Here is a 21,256-nt window from a genome sequence, read left to right on the forward strand (position 1 = left end):
GGACTGTTTCTTTGTTCTATAAAATGCTGGGTTGTGTTCTAGAACACACTTTGGTTAAAAAAATCATATTCTGGGTTGTTTCTACCCAACTATGGGTTGAAACAACCCAGCATTTGGCTTTATACAAATTTAACCCAACTCTGTTCCTTTCCATATGTATCCAGCCAAGGCCAAGGGTAGAACACAATCCAGCATATTTTTAGAGTATGTAACTAAAACATTTACCTGCATTTTGCCAAATACATGCAGCACATTATATAACGTGATTTAATTATAGATTAAAAACATCACATAATAACCTTCTAGCCTTCTGTCTAAAATCTCAGAAACACATCTTTACATAACTGCGTAATGCCATCTAACTCGCAAACATACCAACACATATGAACGATAAAATATTAGATACACTTGTCACATTTAGTTAGCAATATTGTTGGTAAATATGTTTTTAAACCTCAGCTCTTTACATCCCGTTGCAGCATGGCACATTCACCGTAGCGCACAAGTGTTCGCTTCCCCTGTTCTTTCTGACAGTGTAAGTGTACTTCAGACTCTAGAGGTCTCCATCCTTCAGCATCCGCACGCAGCACGCTGTGCATTCTCCTGCATCGGCAACAGACTCAGAGAGAGAGAGAGAGAGAGAGAGAAAGAGAGAGAGAGAAAGAGAGAGAGAGAGAGAGAGAGAGAGAGAGAGAGAGAGAGAGAGAGAGAGAGAGAGAGAGAGAGAGAGAGAGAGGACACCGCGTAACGGCAACCTGAGACGCGCGTCCTCCGTCAGAGCGCATGAACGGGAACTCTGTGAACGGTGAAACCGATGGAAACGTCCTGAAGATGATCTACCAGACTTTGATGATGGATCCGTCTTTCGGCACGTCCAGCTATGCTGTCCTTGCGCTCGTCTCCTTATAGATATGTTTGCCTTTTAAGTGCTCCCCTACATCTTTTTGTGATTGAACACTTGAATCCGTCTAAAGAGAAGCGGGCGCATTGTTCCCAGTCTCAATATTATAAAGGACTTCAGTTCATACAGGATTCGTGATGTCTGCCGCACACAGCTCCGTATTCCTTTGTGAGTAAATTCAGATTTTTATTCACATTTAAGTCAGAATGCTAAAATTTAGATTTGATGTGTCGGACCTCTAACCTTGTGTTCGAAGTTGAGAGTGCCAGAGATTGTGACATGAGCGCATTGTGCCAACATTGTTCACCTTGAGCCGTGCCAAATAAGTTTTCAGTATTATGGGGAGCAGTGAAATAGCAAAGGATGACGAAATAGACATAGAGTTCAACAGAACAAGACAAGACCCCCACCCGTTCGCGTGGTCTGTTGAGTAAATCAAACCCAGATGTTTTGGGGAATATCTTTTGGACTCTGCTGAGCTACACCCTTTAGACTGAGTGAGTTAGACAGCTGGTTCCATTGTGTCTTCTGCGTGCCTGTACCTGAGACCACAAAAGTCTAATAGCGAAACCTGGCAATATGTGCAGTATTGGAAAACATTACAATATGCTTCATCATAGTGCATCACACGGTATAATCGTGAAAACCACATTGCCCTTGCGTTATGGCACAACATTGAACGGTGCCACTTTGCAGAACGGAACAAAGACAGGGCACATCGCCCGTTCATGATCTCTTAATTTGTTGTGACATCGGATGGCAAAAATAGATCCTCGTGTTAAACGTCCGCATGATGAGCCGGTGGCGCGAGCCGCTGGTTGGCCGGTGGGCACGGTGTTCTCACGCGTCCGCGTGTGTCGGGCTCAGACGCGTGCGTACCATCGGTCACATTTTAAAAGCTCCCTCGCCTTTCATTGTCCGATGCTCGGTTTCTCTCGCATCTTTGTACCGGGAGCCTGGCTGTCCCAACGTTTATTATAATCACTGCGCCAAACTTTTGTCCCTTCATCCATCTTTTGTGTCCTCTGCGCATGTAGGCTATATGATGGGAGGGACGCGATGTGAGGATAGTACAGATGTTGGCCACATGTTCCCGTTATATTAACATCTCTTTTGTTTTCGTGGTGTGTTGTTGCTGTAACACTCATGACATAAGGCATTTCACACATTTATCCATCTAATTCGTTTGTCTAAAGTGTTTGAGCATGCCTGGGTATACTTCACATTGTGTACTTTACTGGATTCTCTATGCACTTTGTCCTCAAAAATGTTATAAAATATTTGAATTTTAATGAGATACGTATGGTTTTTGAGCTACATTTAAACAATTACAAAGCACAAAATAATTGCTAAAACAGTATATACTGTATCAAACTATTTCTGGCAAAAGGGTGGTTTGCTATTTTTGTCTTTATTATATAAAAAACAACATTTGAAACATGGGGGAAGTATACTCTTGGTTTTACAAAAATATATTGGAAGTCAAGTTTGGATGAAAGCATTTACCAAAGTCTGTGTAAATATAGTCGATATATTATCGATATATTATCGATATATCTGAAACCGGCACCCCTGCTATAGAAAACAAGCATTTGTGTATCTTCCTCATGTTACAACAAACTCTAATAATCATACAGTAGGTAACCGATAGAAAATGTTTGGTCAATCTTTTGCATAGTGTTATATAAAGTTAACCAACCAATGAGTAATATTGTAAGAACGAAATAATTGTTATTATACACATAATAACAATCAAGAGTGTAAAGCAGACACTGCAATGTACAGTGTTGTCTTTGCTTCGCTCATAGTTCTAAAAGAGTAACCCAAGCCCCTTATGGGATGGTGTGATCTTATTAGAGTTATGGGAAGGGAGAGTGTGTTTCATGCACCCTGACACATGCATTTAATTCATCGGCAGTGTTGAACTGTTCGACACAATGGATATGGACTTTGCTTTTGATTTAGATGGTGAAATACCGTGTTTTTCTGCTATGAATAAATTCTGAGTGTAATTGATCATCACTTTGAACTCTGTACACATAACTGTGATATTGGTTTATCAATAACAGATCACAATTGAAAGGTCACCGTATGCTTACTATTGTGTACCAATTCGTTTTGTCTTTACTGCATTTTCATTTGTTTTCAGACATAGATCATTTGAGTGCATTGTTGATATAAATTAGTATCGTGTTTGTGAGTGAAGAATGATTTCAATTGATGCTGTGCTTGTAGTTGTGATAGGCTTGTGCATAAAATCAATTTCCAGTGGCAATAGCCTAACATTACATCATTACAAACCCCCTGTATTAACAGACTTTAGACCAAACAAACACTAGTTTTTTCCCCATCTCATCTCTGAGTGTCCTTAGTGATAGACTGAATCAATAGTGTGTAATAGGGTAATTTCCATTTCATTTCATTTGATGCTTTCGAAGATCTAATATTACTGAAGTCTAGAACCCCGGAGGAAAGCTATATTATATTTAATAGTCTTATCACAAAAATTAGCTGTCGCAAACTGCTGCTATCAGAAAATGAACAGAAAATTGGAGAAACCAACCCAACTCAGTACTCCGCAGAAGACACGGCAATCCATCCAGATGATAAATCTCTAGTCTATCCCCTCTAACTTCAAGACTGACTGGGAATGGAAAATGGGAGATCTGGGAAGAAATAATAGATTGTAATTCACTTGTCAGAACTGCAATGGGATCATAATAAAGAACTTTTCAATGTCATGACATTACTTAGAACTCTCCCGACTCAGCTGAGACTCCGCAAGTCACTTTGACCAGAAGTTTTCTGTCAAGTCCACCTGCTGAATGTGATCTAGAAGGCCTACGGTTTTGCCATTAGTTCCAATTTCAGGAAACTCTTGGTTAAAGTAAATCTTTCATTCTGTGCTATTTTTAGCGTATAACCCCAGGCAGAAGGAAGATCTGTCATATCTAAAACTGACAGGACCACAGACCCAGAGGTTATAAAATGACACTTTGTGCTCGCCACACAGAAAATGTGCATCTAGTGAATCATCATGCCCAACACTTTTGGTCACGGACACACGGAAGATCGTTATTATTCCGTGAATAGACAGATTTGGTTTCAGACCAGCATTGGCATTTTAATCATTTTCTCGTACACTAACAATGGCTTTTGCTATGCGTTACATTCAAATCGGATTTTGATTTCCGTTAAATATTTATGAGAAAACTTTTGGAGATTTTTAATGAGTGTTTACGGAGTGATTTGAATGGCTCTAAGCAGGCCGATTTGGATGTTTTTTGTTTACTGAAGCTCAGATGTTGGGTTCTAGGGATGATAAATAACCTAGCTGTTTTCCAGAAGGGGTTTGGGTGTCTGGCTCTCTCGTAATGTACAGTACATTCCTGAGGTTTTCCATCAGGACATTATCCAAATCTAGTCTCGCAAAAACACAGCACTCAGGGTCTAACCTGTCTTCTAGTTTCTGCTGTAGAAACGCAGAGACTTATCTTTGTTATTGGTTGATATGACTATATTTGAAGAGTTTGGCTCCAAAATATCCCTTTTTGTCCAAAATCATGTTTCTCTTTTGTGCATTCCAATTCGTATAAATCAAACTGCAGTTGGTTTGTTTTTATTTAAGCCATAATAACTCAAAAAATACTTACACAATCAAAATACAATAAAAACATAATTATTGAAAAATATGTCATTTTGGAACCGAACTCTTCATTTGTTCTAGACTTCGCATGTCTCCTGCTTCCTCTGATCTGATGCGACAATATTTGTGCTGAGACGCCACAGTTCCTCACAGTGCAGATAAAAAGCTTGAGGAGTTCTCCGACTCTACACATTTGGCCGTGAAGAACATGTGCTGCCGTTTCTTTGTGTATATGCACGGTGACTCTGCGAGGCGTTTTGTCTTTGTGGTAGAGATGTTTGAATGGTTGGGTGAAAGTTAAAATACCATTCTCCCAGCCCAGCTTGATATGCAGAGATACAGTATAAGTAAGCTGTTTGTAGGATGAAAAATGTCAACATTGCGGTTTTATGAAGCTATCAAAGCAGTGTTTGAACACGCTGGGGAAACCAATATACCGTAGCAACATGAGATCAAGAAGATGAGATGAGATGAGATGAATCTTATAAATTCATTAATTTTTGAAAATGGCTTTAGGAATATAGGTTGTCATCATACCACAAATTTGAAAGCACCATCTGCTCCCTCATATTTACAGAATATAAATGTTCGCTGCATTTTTATTTAATAAAAAAACAATCAAATCTTTCATTACGAACCAAACTTAAACGCTTGCAACAACATACAAATATAACATGCTCCTTAACTTGAGAACAAAAAAATCAAAGCAAGTCGTAGTAAACAGCAGGCCACGTTTCAATCATTCTCAGTCCTATAAATCTCAGCCTCTTTTGACTCCCTCGGCTAAATTACTCCCAGATTACTCGTTCAACAGGAACTGCCTCTTTTCTTTTATGGCTAACCTTTGACAGATGTTCAAGAATGGTCCGGATGCATGTCAAAGCCTAGCTTGCTTACAAAAGTGACTGGTCATGCGTGGTCTCCGTGCCGACATCCAGGTTTATGAATCGACTTCCAGTATTGCATGGCCCAACAGGATTGTGCTAATCGCCACCTCCGTGGTAATTTGCAAGTGAAAGAACAGAGCGCCGGTGTATTATTCGATGCAGCTAATAACTATGAAAGTCAATGGTGCGAGGGCAATTACTTTTTCCTGTTTCTTGGAAGTCATTTGTTGTAGCGAAAGTAAACAGTTTGATGAGAGTCCTTATGGAGGAACCGAGATTAGCGCGATGATAAACAGTGCGCTAGAAGAATTGCCAATGAGGCAAACATTGAGAACATTGAGTAATAAGAAGTCCATTTCTGCGGATGGTATTTCAGAACAAGAAACTTACATTCTTATTCACCAAGCAGGCGCTGTGTGTGGGCGTCTATAGCATTGCTGCGTTTAAGTCATTCTTTTGAAATCTTATTTATGTAAATGAGGCTTGTTGTTATAATAGATTATTCACAAAATGCTAGTTATATTTGCCTGGTGCAATTAATGTTGCATCCGCAGAAAGCAAACAGTAAACAGAAGTTTATTTAATGGGTTGTTTGTGTACGTTTTATAACCATAATGGCAGCATTGATTCATGAAATGACGCAGGAGAGCATCATATATCTAGAAATCCTGTTTTGTTCAGTACGCTTCTGCATTAAAGGCGATCCGGGTGCCTGTATTGCAGTGGAAGAGTGATGCTTTACAGTCCAAGTAAAGTGTGCCAACGTATGCAAGATATTTTGCCCAAGCAAGGTGAATATGCAAGTATATCACAAACTACCCGATTTGCATAATAGTTTTAGGGAATCGTGTGCTGAAACAGCATGTATAAATAAACAACATTATCTGTATGTTTAAGAAGTCAGTTTTTGTCTGCGCCCTTGCAGTGAGACATCTGACAAAACCAAATTATAATGTGTGTTTGCATCAGGCTGTTTAGGGATAGTTCGGCCAAAAATTAAAATGAGGTCCTCGTTTATTCATCCTCTTGTTTTTAAAAAACTGAATGACTTTTTCTTCTGCGGGACAAAAAATAAGATATTTTGAGAAATGTCTCAGTGGTTTTGTGACCATGCAATGGAAGTCATTGGGGTCCAGTGTTGTTCCGTTCCCAACCTTCTTCAAAATATCTTCTTTTGTGTTCATGCAGGTTTGAGATGAGGAAAATTATAAATGATGAAAGAATTAACTTTTTCACCCCTTTAATGATAATTTCATCACGGGTATGTATTGACTGTGTAGTCCCAGGTGCAGCCTGGTGCTGTGTTCACTTCCTCTCCAAACAGTAAGAAGTATCTTAAAGACAAAAAATACACTGACATGATGAAGGCATCTGGTGCTTTTGTCTATTTCGAGCTCAGGCGGCTTTGATCCATACTTCCTTCGAGCAAAAGCAGGTATATTTCTATCTTCAACGAGGAGCAGTGATGTGTCTATTGAGAGAGACAATAAATAAATAAATAAGCAAACCGATTGCCAAAAAGATAACATGACTGCTGTTTAAAAAAGCCTATCAAATTTGAAGAGTGAACATGGATCTTGGTTCCCAAGTGTTTGCTAGGGAAAGAATACCCTTGAGATTATCTGCGCTGCTGTGAGAGCTCCAGCTTTGTTCATGATCCACTGAGGCAGTTTTGTGGAGGGAGGATACAGACAGAGTGTCTGATACGTGAAGCTGAGACTGCTGTTATATTCTATGCTACATAATGTTGCCGTCTGATTACTTGCATTTATTCATATTTTCACAAATACTACAACACACAAGTTTAAGAATATTTGTAATAATGCACCATAAAGGTAAACCTGTGTGAAATATTCCAGCTGTTTATAAACTGTTTTAAAATTTAAACCATAATCTCATGGCAATTTCATTTCGAACTTCGATCTTCTTTCGCGGTTATTGTAAGTTCAGGGGTAGGGAAGGGCTTCATTATTGTTTTTTTATTGCTTTTATAATAATTTACATTTTGGTGTAACTCACATTAAACAAATCAGCCACCTTGTAAAATAGTTACGAATTCCTGGATCAGACTGGGAAATTGTATTAGTTGCACTCCACTATGGCATGTCAAGACGCATCTCATCCGGTTTTGATGTCAGTAGGCCTTATAACAAGTTTTATATTTTGATACGGTATTTTACCCTAGAAACGTCTTAGTTTAGTTAAATCATAACGGATCAAACTAAATGTTTTCATATTTCCAAACTTTTCTTTCCCAGTTTAGACGATGGTCTTCTCAAGGTATGGGGTGAGACTGAAAACAGTATAGAACTGATGTTTTTTTACTTGTGATGTTATTTATAATTCGTTTTTAGGATTAGACGTTTAACCGAGGTCCTGATTCTCCGTGGTCATTAAAAATCCCAAATCCTCAAATTCGCCCATTTGCATATATACATCATTGCCTCTTAATCATCCCCATAGTTACCAATTGGCTTTGTAACTCTGTCTCCTCTCCACCATTAAGATGATGTGTGGTGGGCGTTCTGGCGCAATATGGCTGCCGTCGCATCATCCAGGTGGATGTTGCACATTGGTGGCGGTTGAGGAGATTCCCCCCTTCAATGTAAAGCGCTTTGAGTGCCCAGAAAAGCGCTATATAAATGTAATGAATCATTATTATTATATCTGTTGCATTTCTGATAAGATTGAAAGCACCTGCTGTCCCTTTTAGTTTGTTATTTATTCTTTCCAGAACCTTGCAATTTAACAATCACCTCAGAATTCCTGAGATTTAGTCTCAAGTAGATTACTTAGGGATTGTAACTTTAATGTTTTCATTGCCGATGCATAGAATGCCTCAGAGGAAACAATTGCATTACATCAGGAAACGCGGCTGCATCCTCAAGCAGGAAAGCAAACTCACTCAGAGCATCTTCTGTCTCCCACCAGGAATTCATTAGCGAGAGACTCCAGCTTTTGTTTTCACATCTTTGACAGGCAGCTGTAATTGAATTGAATTGATTAGATATATAAAAACATATTCACAACATCTGCATGTTTCTACACACAGATAGCGCCCTTTAGACTCTGTTTGTTGTGTATCATCTCCTCTTTGTTCTGGGAAAAGCTGGAGCCGGAATGTGAGGGGAAATGTTCCACATCACTCTATTTAAACACCCACTGTTCCTTTCAATTTGAAACAGTCTATTAGCTCTGCTAGCGGGCCATTCCATTTGATGTTTAGAACTGTCCTGCTCTATTGTCTCACTTCATTTCAGTCCCTTCGGCCAAACTGCCCCCCCCCCCCCCCCCCCACTACGCATTTTCTCAGTGTGGATGGGCTTATTTCTGTTCATGGCGGTGTTTCCAGATCTTGAAAGGAGAACAAGCAACCTGGCCTCACAAGACTTTCGGATGAGTTTAAATAAGTGATCTGTAGTTTTAAAAGTATTACAATAAAAGTATTTTTATTGGCGTGGGCCACATAAGAAAAATACTGGACATGAAATGTGAATTAGAAATATTTTATTGGCTCATTTTTACATAATGCAGACCTTCCACGAGGAAAATCCGTTAACTTTCGGTTTTAAATGTCAGGAACAGGCAATTAGGTTTAATCATTTGTAAATGTTATGTCATATATGTTATTAAAAAAAACGTCTTGATTTGCTACATCCGTGTTACCATGTGTTATTAGTTGCTATTTGGGAATAACAAACCTGAAAAAGTCAAGACTAGCCAATCAGAATCAAGCATTCCAACGACCAAACATGTATATTTTATGAAATATGTGTAGTATATTTTTATACAAAATAAATATTATATTTCAATATAAATTCAATATTATATATATATATATATATATCAATATTTATTTTGCAATATTTTAATCGCCATTAATCAATTTGACAGCCCTATTAATCTTAATATACATTATACAATAATTCACATAATGAATGCTAAAATACTGCCACAAGATTCCCATACTTAGCATTTTGTTTTTACCATTTACTCGCCTTCGAGTTGTTCCAAATCTGTATATATTTCTTAGTTCTGGTGAACACAGTGAAAGATATTCGTAAGAGAATGCTTATAACCAATCAGATCTTGCCCCCCATTGACTCCCATAGTAGGGAAAAAACATTATTATTTAGCTTGTTCTGTTGAACATAAAAGACATTTTGAAGAATGTAGGACAGCGAACAGCACTCTTGACTACCACTGTATTTTTTTCCTACTATGAGAGTCAACGGGGAGCGAAATCTGTCTGGTTATAAGCATTCTTCCAAATATCTTTCTCTGTGTTCATCAGAACAAAGACATTGATGCAGATTTGGAACAAATCAAAGGTGTGTAAATGATGACAGGATTTAAATTTTTTGGGTGAATAATCCCTTTAATACGCTAACATTGATGCCAAGTCATGATCTAGTGAAACTAAACATCTGCTGTTGACTAATACATTTCTTTAATACTGAAAGATCGTCCATTAGAAGGAAAAAGCTGCTCAGTAGAAGAATAGGATTACATCGATCTCTTATTGAACTGATTGATGAGATGCAGACTGATTTTTTGACTTGTTTATGTAGTTTACGCTTCCAGGATGATGTTCATGAAATGACCGCTCTATATTTAGAGCCTTACCGATGGACCTTTATGAATTTAAAATACAGGACTAGACAAATGACCGAAGTTAATGTTTATCATTTTCGAATCGCTTATATTTCATGCTGAGCTTTGATGATAAATGACTTTACCTTTTCATAGTCTTGAATAATTTTGCTACTAAAAAGTTTGATCCTTTACTAAAAGTCTGTGTCTGTGATTATCAGTGTCTTTTTTGTAGGCACTCCAGAGGCATCACATAACGTTCATCAAAGTTTAATGGATTTTATTGGTAGGTTTATGTGTATGCAGAGCTCCTACATTAAGCACTGGTAATTTTAACAGGAAGGACTCGGCTTGGTGATGAATGAGTTCATTATCGAACCCCATGTCACACAATTGCTCTCTTCATAGTTGAGTAAAACATTGCATAACGCAGCATCACTGATCATTCGCAAGGCTGCCTGCATTTAACTCCCTAATGCGGGTGATTACGCTGACCCCGCCGTGACAGTTTATCTAAGTGACGCGACCTTTTAAACGCCAGGACGCTCTCCCTGGAAGAATTTTATACTTGCGCCCAAGATGAAGCTCCTTGTTCGGGTGATTTCACCTTGAAAAAACTGTACTGTGCACCGGCCTGCTGTAAAAAGCTCCTTTTTTCCTTCAGAACAGATGGCGAACCCGCCTCGTTCTTTACGAGCCGTTAGACTTGACTTGTTGATGAAACGGAGACCTTCCACCGCCCTGCTCACGCAGATGTGTATCTTTACGGTTTAATATATCACCCGCTTTAGCAGGCGGAGAAAGGAGCTATGCAGGCAGCCGACAGCACCTCCATACGTTAATGTTTTACCCAACCTGCCATCCGAGGGTTGGTGATATCAGAACGCATTCGCTGTCAGCATCTGGCGTTGCTACAACCCATCAGATTTATTCAGGGATGTAAGCAGGAGCTTTCGGTAGTAACTCTGTTTGGCTGAGACATACACACTCCCACATTGAGACTTTGAGAGAAGGTCTGTGTATAGCGTAACAAGCTTAGTGCACCTCAGGGAGGAGAACATTAAAGTCGTTCTCTTCCTGTGTCCCCGCCTGCAGCCATATTCCTCTGTACATGCTTAATTGTTTAGTCATATTTGGATTCCCTCGTGTGTCCTTACAGCTGATTATGTGTGATTCTGATGCAGGATACTGTAGCTGTACACACAGTCCATCCAAACAAAAATCTGTGATTTTGAAGGAAGCACGCTTGGAAAAGGAAAGGAGTAAAAATAGGAGAAGACGTTTGGGTTGTGCAAAACGTGTGAATGCATTTGAAATGTAAAAAATATTGAAATCATGTTTTCAACTGCTTACCAGTTCCAGTTTTAGTAAACACGAGATACAAATACTTTTAACATCTAAAATGACATAACAAAACAATATTTGTCATTCAACATAGAACTGATTGGTCTTCAGTTACGATTGTTCTTGTTTACGTGCATACTGAATTTTTATTGGTCTTTAAGATACTGTTTATCTGGCGCCACCTTTGCAGTCCTTGAATGGTATTGTGTTGTGTGTAAAAAAATATTTTACAGAACCAAAATTAACTCTTTTACTGTGTTTTTTTTACCTAGCCAATGTTTGCAAGGACCCACAGAACTCTTCATTTATTAAATCAGTACAAATATTGATTGTTTGGCTGATGTAAAAATACTTTACGTATTTGGTTTACACTTTGCTTTAATTCAGTTAAAGCAATCTAGACAGCATATATGGCTAATGTTTGCCTTTATTGAATCACATTTGTGGAAAAAGGTGCAAAAAAAAGGTATTATTAAAATAATTAAAAAGATAATTATAATACTTTCATATTTATATTATTTATTTTTTAGAATTCCTCTTGAATAAATATAAATCTGAGGTTGAAAAAACGGTATTCACATCTTTCATTTATTCTTTATCCCTTTAAAAGAAGGCCAGTGTTAAACCTAAGCTTTCTTTAAAAAAATATTTTTCTGTTGCCTTGCAAACACTTATACGTATTTCCATCTGGAAATGGAAATCTGGGGTTTCAGTGCTGTTATTGATTTACATTTTGTTTTTGTCACCACTGGCTTGTTTTTATTTATAATTCAAGCCTAGCTGCAGGTTATACTGAATCCCATTATGTTTCTCATAATTTTATTCTGCGTCCTTCTTACAGTGGAGGGATGTGGAGTGCTCAGATTTGGCATGATTTGTAGTCCCTGGTCCAGAGAGACTCAGGGGGGGTGAAAACAGCTACGTTTGCGAAACAAGGCTTTCAGAATAATTAAAACCTGAGCTGCACCAGACTGCAGCAGACCTCAAACAATGCTTTACAGGTACGGTAATCGGTCTGATCGACTCCCATATTTGATATATTACGATGTATGGATCACCAGTGGTATTTTATTTAATATTTCCTGCTTTTATCTCTTAACCTGTGTTGATGTGGCTTTTGTTTCAACACAATGGCAGGTTGCACCTTCCCAACTGTAACCCAACGCTGTGTGATGCGAAAGGCCATGTGATCTCTTGGTTAACCTTTCTGGTTGGATGCTCTTTTGACATTGAGCAATGTGGTGGATTCAGCTCTTCACCAGCCTGTGTGCTAATGAGCCAATTAAATCCCTGGTGTCATGGTGCACACGGCCAGGGGAGAAAAGAGCAGCCCACAGCGCCACTAAATTCCATCTGAATGCAGACGTGGAGCGCTGCTGGGTGCCACTGGGCGATGTAGCATGTGCCCTTACCACTTCAGTTGAGTCTTGTTAGGAAGATTCAAAAACGATGCATTGCCCTTTTCCCTTTCTTGTGAAATTTCCTGGGTTATTTAAGACGCGCAAGCACTGACACCATCTGAGATCTAAGGTAAAAACGATTGTTAGTGGTGCTTGTTGGGCAAGCATCACTTTTGAATAAGATACGTTGTTTTCTCGCTAGGAAGATGTTAGGACAGATGAAAATCCCACACATTGAGAAGATTCGAAATGGTGTTGATTTTAATTTGTATGAAAACAAACACAGCTTTTCTACAGACAAACAACTTCTAGCAAATATTCACAAAATAGTTTGTTTGGTTGTTGATTTTCAGAAGTGTTTCTCAGAAATCGATTACATTGCCTTAAAGCAACTAGCCGGGAAAATGCATAGCGTTCGTGTTGCATCTGGAAGAATTTAATTTGATAAATGTTTGAGCTCATGTTGAAATCTCTGGCTTGGCTTCCAGATGTCTGTATATTGACAAATCTGTGCACAGTTTGAGACATTGTCAAGATCACTTATGAAACGCTAGAGGAGACACATGTGAGATGACTCGAGTAGTTTTCCTCGGGACACAAATCTGGCGTGGATTCGATTTAAGCAAGTCTCTGAATAATCCCAATCTTTCCGGTTGTAGAAAAAACTGCATATTTAAAATATTTCATGTTTGACTTTCTTTCCTACATTCTGTTTTCTTTTCTTGCTGATATTACTTTATAATTAAGGGATGTTTTTGTAGTCATTCTTTATTCATTCTATGTTCAGTCTTTCTTTTTCTTGAAATTTTATATTTGCATTTATTAGGCTGACCATACGTGCCATTTCTCCCAGACACTTCCTAGCCAGTATTTCCGTTCTCACATTTCAGTAAAAAACAATATAATTTTTTTACATTCTCATAAGACTTATAATTGTAGTTTCATTCTTATCTTGAAATGTAACGGTTGTTTTCTGAAATAAAACCTGAAATTAAAAACCTAGATGATGAATGCGGTTGACAAATGCAACCTCCAGAGTATGCACGCGAAATCCTATCCAGGACGTGTCCGGAAAAAATTGGCACTTATGGTCACCCTGTTATGCCTTTGCAAAATTGTTTTATCCAAATTGACCTAAAATGCATTCAGGGTATGCTTTTAAATCAGTTTGTGAGCGCATTGCTCTACCGAATGAGCTATAGGACCATATTTCATATTTATTTTTCATAAAGCAGTTCAACTGGTTTTAGTGAAAGGCATCTCACATTGTTGCAAAGAGCATCAGTATTTGATTCAGACAATTTCGCTTTTCATCTATCTGAATGCCATCCTTGACTCAATGTACTTGGCTATTTATGAGCGTTTGACCCAAGCAAACACATCCAAAGTGGCTAAAAGTGGTTACCAAGCTCTCCCTCAGACTTGCCCCTTGACTTATTCATCATGGCTCAGAGAGGTCTACAACGCTTCAAACGAAAAACTTACGCCCCAGTAAACGGCATCTCTGCACCTTGATGCTTGTATAACTCACATTTCTTCTACTTCATATACTTTCCTGCTCCCCAACCATAAATCTCCCTTCACATCACTTTACGTGTAAGCAAACATCAGGAGACATGAGCAAAGAGGGGGCATGCTGGATTCTGTCTCCACTGGGCTGCTATTATTCATTGTTCACTGTTTACACGGCACCGAAGTTATGAATTGTGCAAATAAAGTGCCTTCTTTTGTCCAATTAAATTAGAGTGACGTCAATTAGCTGCTAGCAGTGTGCTTCGCTTTAATGTTACGCCGTGAAAGGGCTTCGCATTAGGGCGCCAGGCTAATGTGTTTAAAGCAGACGCAATTAAAACTAACGTGCCGCCTGATAACGGAAGGCTTAAAGCTACTCTAAAGGAATTATGGAGTATAGCCGTCTGTCTTGTAATGTGCGGCTTATCCGACAGATTCTCTCTTTTCCTCTGACAGTAATGAATGGTGTGGCAGATCTTTGCAGACGTAAAGTGAGGCTTATTATCGGTGCACAGGTGGGGCCTGGACAACAGAAGCCTAAAGAAGCAGATAGAAACGCTTTCAAATTGACAAGATTAGACACGTTTTGTGTTTCTGTAATGTAGTGTGAGTTTGTGAACTAATTTCTGTCTATCTCTTGCTATCGGCTGTAATTCATGTCTGCCGGTCTCTTTCTAGCAGGTTTTTAGGTCTTTGGCGTGCACCTGTTTGATGGTCAATAAGAAAACAATTCCTTCAATTGAATCCACATTAAATTGAAAGATCTGTATAATAAGTCCATGTCTTTTTCCAACTCGTCCTCGTTCCCCTTTAGCATGGCTAACTCACAACACCCTATGGGCCGATTTATAAGAAGTTATTGATCTTTGGATCATGTGACCGGGATCAATACCTAGAAATCACTGTGGTGTATTCAAAAGCAGTCCAGTGTGGTGGCAGAGGTTCTTTAGAAAGGTTGCCTGGAGGGCAGAAGGACGAGTCCTTGAAAGTACTCTGGTTTGCAACCACTGAGCACATCAATTCTATCACGGTAAAGGGAAGGACAAGTCCAGCAGGAATGTATATTTGGATCTATATGGCATGCTGGGAAGCTATTCCTTCTAGAATTTCACAGGGACATTCGATTCCAAACCAAGGTTCTACGTTGTATTATTGTGGGCTTTGATCTCACATTAACAAGGAAAAATCTAATCCCAGGAAGGGTCTTGACTGGTTACAGGTCTAGTTGTTTATCTTTTTTCTATTTAGAGCAAGTTTGGAGAGGACATGGAATGGTTTTTTTAAATAGTTCATAAGCGCTGAACATGCTGGGTTGTTTGCAATCCATGGTTGGGTCAAAATGGGACAAACCCAACCCTTGGGGTTTAAATTAACCTATGCTGGGGTTTTTTAGCCCAAAATGCAGGGTTGTTTCGCCCACGGCTGGGTCAAATCTCATCTTTGTGGGTTAATTCAACCTAACTGTTGGGTTTGTTACCTTTTTGACCCAAACATGAGTTCGACAGAGAATGGGGAGGATCGGGAGAACTCGGGTCAACCGAAGCGGAACCGTGAAATGTTGAGCACCTGACCCCTATAAATTTGAAACATGTATTTAAGTTAATTGTCTCAACTTTTATGGAGAAACATGTGTAACATACTGTATAGATGACTTCACAGCCAATAGACTCTTTTTATTTCATGACGTCTTTGAAGCAAAGAATGTCTGGCTTTAACAATGTCAGACATTAAGTTCCCTTTGGGTATGTTCGGGCCAAACTTTGTTAGCTGTAATAAATGATTGACTTTTGCTTGTTAGCATGATCTGACAGTTGACTGGGACACGGATCATCATTGTGAATTTTCAGCAGCTGCATCTGAAACAAGAACATCATGGCATGAAGGAGACTTGAAAATTGACTTGCTCGAACAATGTGTCTCTGTGGTCAGCATACATACAGTAACAGCACTGCAGAGTCTGTTTAGGGTCAGACTAATGGTTTGCAGGCAGGGTATTTAGGAATTCACTTAAATTAAATTTCGAACCACTAGTGGCAAATACATTACACACTTCCCCTTTAACCCAAATCCTTGCTTGTTCTCTCTTCAACATCATTCCCACTCTTCTTTCTCTTTTCCTTGGCATTTCGCCCGTCATATAGTTAATCACTTCCTACTATTGATTCTGCAGGGCGTATGTACGGCACAGAGAAAAGCATTTAACCCATCGTGTCCGTCCGGCGGCCATTTTGATTTATCAGTCCACATATTGTAAGAATGCATTAACATCTGTTAACCTTGTGCTACAATTGGTGGGGCCTTCAAAGCCTGCATCATTTTGGCAATAACTTTGATCTTTTCTTTTCCTCTTTTAGTTTTTTCCAACTAATTTATCACGGTACAGTTAGGTCCTTAATGGATCACATGTAAATTTCGATTTTAAGAAAAAAGCTTCTCATGAGTAGTTCCACATGTACATGAAAGCACAAAGATAAATGAATATTTCTGTATTTATTCTTTACTGTCACTTGTCTTCAAGGTATTGCTTCTGACCTGTTCACTCGATGTACTCAGAATGTCAGCCTGAAGCAAAAAGCTGTCATTTCACAGGTGCCACGGTTCAGAATGGACCCATTAACACACCGTTGACCCTTACAGACACACCGACACTATTCTATGACACACCTCACCCCATCTATCTACAGGGATGGCCCCATTCACTCTCCCAAATGGTATTGTTCCCCTTGACATGCAAGGAAATGTTTTCATCACCCCCATTTTTTCAAGCTGAGACACGCAGCCCCCTCTCCCTCGCCCACCCGGCGTGCACGAAACGCTTTGTTGCTGGAAGCCAGGGAATGAGAGCCATGATGATAGATCCTCATATTCTCCTTGAGTACTGCCTACCAAAGCATCTCACGTGTCGGCCTGTTGGGGAGAGAAACAGACACGGCGGAGTCAAGTCTGCGCGGGGGTATATACGCGCACGTAATCTAGAGAGACAGAAAGAGAGAGAGTTGAGTAACCTCATCCATCACCTACCATCTTGGCCAGCGTGAGACCCCTCAGAGATATTATTCACACACACATTTTAGCTCTGACAACACGATCAGAAAATTGGTGTGCGCTCGCACAGGCAGCCGTCATACTACCGATGCCCTCTCTGACAGTGTGTGAAAAGTGTCAAATGTAGTTTCCATTTGTATTTGTTTTACATTTATTAATATTTTTACAAAAAGATAAATGTCTATAACAATAAACACTGTAATGTACAAAATGTTATTGTGCACCTGGAAACCTGTTTAAAATATATTATGCTTTACAGTTTTATTTGCTAACGCCAGTGGTGTGGAAATTATACATCCCACCTTTAATCTTGTGTGATCGCAAAATCATTGCAAATATAGTCGAAATATTCTCCTAGTCCTACTTCTAGTGCATCTGTGTTTCTCGTGTGTATGTTTGTCTACAGTATGTGATGGCAGGTCATATACTGTAGTACCCTTAAGAGGTCACATTCCACTCTCCGATATTACCAAACGGTGAATCAGCAGACTACAGCTGGTCTAGAGGTTTTGTGTGTGAGAGAGAGAGTGCAGGTGCTTGAAATGAGATTCACTTATTTCCTAAATTTAATGGGTGGTCAATGTCAGTGCTGGTTTCTGAATGTTAAATGTTCTTTCTCTTCACACCAGAGGATGTTGACTGTGAAGGAGGAGGACAAAAGGAAGTGAGGAATAGGTCATTGGAGATCAACAGGTTCAGAACCATTACAATCTTTTTGCTAAAGGACAGTTAAGGAGAGTTGAGTCTTTGGTCTCTGAGGGTATGGTGCTGAAAATGTTCATGTCAGAAACTTACATCATATCAGTTACCACTAATCCCAAATCTAAAGATTTTAGATTCTAGAGAGTCATAGATATCCAGATTTGGTATTAAAATCCTAGTTTTATTGCTCATTCTTAATTTATAATCTCTGTCTATTCACTCTTAAAAATAAAGGTGCTTCACAATTCAATATAAGAACCATATTTGGATTTATGTTTCCAAAAAAGACTTTTCTGTTTATCAAAAGGTTCTTTGTGAGTGCTCTTTAGACTTAAAAAGAAATGATGTATATACTGTATGTATGTGTAAAGGCTTACATAATGAAATGTTATGTTTTTATTATCTTAGAATTAGCTATTTCTATCTACATACAGCGCAGATCACCTTACATGGAATTCACTATTTTGTTTCTACAGTAGCCCTAAACAAACGGGAACGGAAAACACGATGACAGCTCAGTTCTGTGTCAGCCACCGTAGTGTTTCGAAAGGGAGGGAGAGCGGTGGAGTGAGCCGTTGGTTGCAATTCGCAATCTCACCTCGCTAAATTTCCTAGACTGGACGTTTAAGAAACTTTGATCTAGTGATTCTTTGGAGAATCAAAAAGGGTTCTTCTATGGCATCGCTGTGAAGAACCTCTGTTTTGGGTAAAAGATGATTTTTTTAGACCAATTTGAGTACATCTGCTCAGAATGCAACATTACTTTGAAGCATACGGGTAGCTTTTGTTGTAATGTTGGGTAAAAACTTAAAAAGACTAACGTGTAAACAAGAACGTATGTGTCAAGAATACATGTATGCCCCATATACATGATCGGCTACACGCTGATATTTCAGTAGCTTCAATAAAACATAACTCATCTTTGAGGAGTGTGTTCCTCCTTCAGAAGTAACAACTTTCATATTTCTGTCATGTGTAACAAAGCGGTGAATAGCACACGCCGTTGGTTTATCGAGGAATGGTAATCTTTTATTATTGGGTGGCATATGTCACTTGATTCGATAATCCATAATGCACTTAGAGGATGAAGGTCATGATACGAGCGAGGGGATCAAAGCTTTAATCTTCCTGTTCTGTCAATCATCTCTCCAGAAAAAAAATCCATGGTGTAGCACTGTAAGGAAAAAAATGAGGTTTAAAACATGCTTCAAAACATTGTTGTCTATGTATGTGCAGTAACGTAATGGTTATGTTTATAATAGAGGACTAGCCTAGTGCTTGTTTCAAACAGTATACTGCAAAAAAAACTTAATCATTTGTGTAATTCGATTTTTGAAATGCCAAAACCATCAAATTACAGAAAGATAGAGGGGAAAATTGCCAGTAAATTACCTTTTTTATAGGATTTCTTCCTACAGTGTTTGATCACGTTTAGGTGTACATTTCATTCGGCAAGTAGTGCCCAATTGTCAGAAATTTACCAGACATAAATAAGACGATTTTGCGTTTTAATTTAAAAACGTGTAAATTTTGCCGTGCGTAACACTGATAATAAAAAGTCAAGTGAATTGCTTTGTGGGATACAATATTCTTCACAGTTTGCTATTGTATAATTGAGATTTTATGAACTGTAGTAAGTCATCTTGGGTATTGCATGCTTACATAAAGTGTGCATACTGTGCAGAATAGACAAACACTTCAGAAATACTAAGAATTTGCTATATAAGAAATACATTTGAGGGTTTATATAAAGTGATGATGATTAGAATCGATCTTAGCAGTGGGTCCAGGAGTAGCGTTTAGGTGCACAGAATTGTATGCTACCATTTTGAAATACTTTGCATTGCAGGAGAGCATCCCACCCCAATGCTGTGAATGCCGGTTCAAAGACTTTGATTATACATGCGTGTGGTTGGAAGGATGACTGCTGTGTACAGTTTAACAGAGAATAAAAGAGAACAAAGAGTGCAAACTAGTTTGCATGCAGCGATGTCAAACGTTTAAGTGGGAGATGTCAATCGGTTGAAACGAATGACGCTGATGCACCTGCTATACATCATGCTGAGCCTTTTAAAGCATGCAACAAATATCCAGTTTCAGAATTACGTGGTCCTCTATCATAAACACAAATACCTCGCCATGGTCAGCTGTGGTTGGCAGAATGGAAGAATGTTATTGGATGTCTTCAGAGAACAAAAGCACTATGAAAAGTGCTGAGCCATGTCAACCTCCTCAAGCGTGCGTGTGTGTGTATGTGCTTCAGTCCTCTTTTTGTTCACCTTAACATCACATATTACAGTCACAGCACTCTGTTCTTCTGTCTGTCTCTGGGGGTTCTTTCGAGAACATGGGTTTTTCTTGGGTTTGGAAGACCTTTGATATTCATCTTCTATGCCTTACTTCACTTGTCTTTCTTGCTTTTTTCTGTTTTCTCTTCCCTTTGCTCCATATCTCCTTCATCCCGGCTGTGGCACTGACAAAACAAACTCCAGATTTTGAACTCCAGCTGACACTCGGAACAAAACACAAGGAAAACGTTCAAATCAAAGCCTAAAAATTCTAAATATTTCCACATTCATGCTGTTTCCCCGTAGGAAAGAGGAATAACACATACGATCTCATTAATATCTTAATTGCTTGTCCTAGACATCAATGAGATTAAATGTAGAGCTAATGAAGACTTTTGCTTCTCATGTATTTATTTTGTTGCTTTTTTGCGTCCGGACATAAAGTGTGAATTCATTTTCACTGGGTATTAGAGCTGTCAAACGATTAATCACGATTAATAGCATCCAGAATAAAAGCTTGTGTTTTCATAATATTTGTCTGTGCATATTCATTTTGTATTTATAAACACATACACACGGATGTACATTGTTAAGAAGAATTTTAAATATACAAACATATAAACATTTATATCATTTACATTTTTGGTAAATATAAATACATGAATGTAAACATTTTCTAAATACATATACAGGTGTTTGTGCATGGTTGTAATGATAAATACAAAATGAATATGCACAGTACACAGACATACTGGATATATTATGTAAACACAAACTTTTATTATGAATGCGATTAATCGCAATAAATAGTTTGACAGCCCTTCCAACAATACACAGTTTCAGCAGCTGCACATGAAATTCTCTTTAAAAATATTGATGACTCATCTTGCACTACACTGGTTTTGTCCAATCAAATAATTGAAACATCCTAGCTAATT

The 21,256-nt window shown here is 38.6% G+C and overlaps 1 protein-coding gene across 1 annotated transcript in view; it reads left to right on the plus strand.

Moving 5' to 3' along the window:
- Positions 1-532: 532 nt before the first annotated feature.
- Positions 533-21,256, plus strand: part of clmpb (CXADR like membrane protein b) — a 66,281-nt gene continuing 45,557 nt past the window's right edge. The window contains exon 1 of the mRNA XM_079466562.1: positions 533-1,069. Within this exon, the coding sequence (XP_079322688.1) occupies positions 1,039-1,069 (31 nt within the window). The 5' untranslated portion in view covers positions 533-1,038. The remainder of the gene's footprint in view (positions 1,070-21,256) is intronic.

This window comes from Barbatula barbatula (genome assembly GCF_947034865.1).
Source record: "Barbatula barbatula genome assembly, chromosome: 10".
In the NCBI taxonomy this organism is placed as follows: domain Eukaryota; kingdom Metazoa; phylum Chordata; class Actinopteri; order Cypriniformes; family Nemacheilidae; genus Barbatula; species Barbatula barbatula.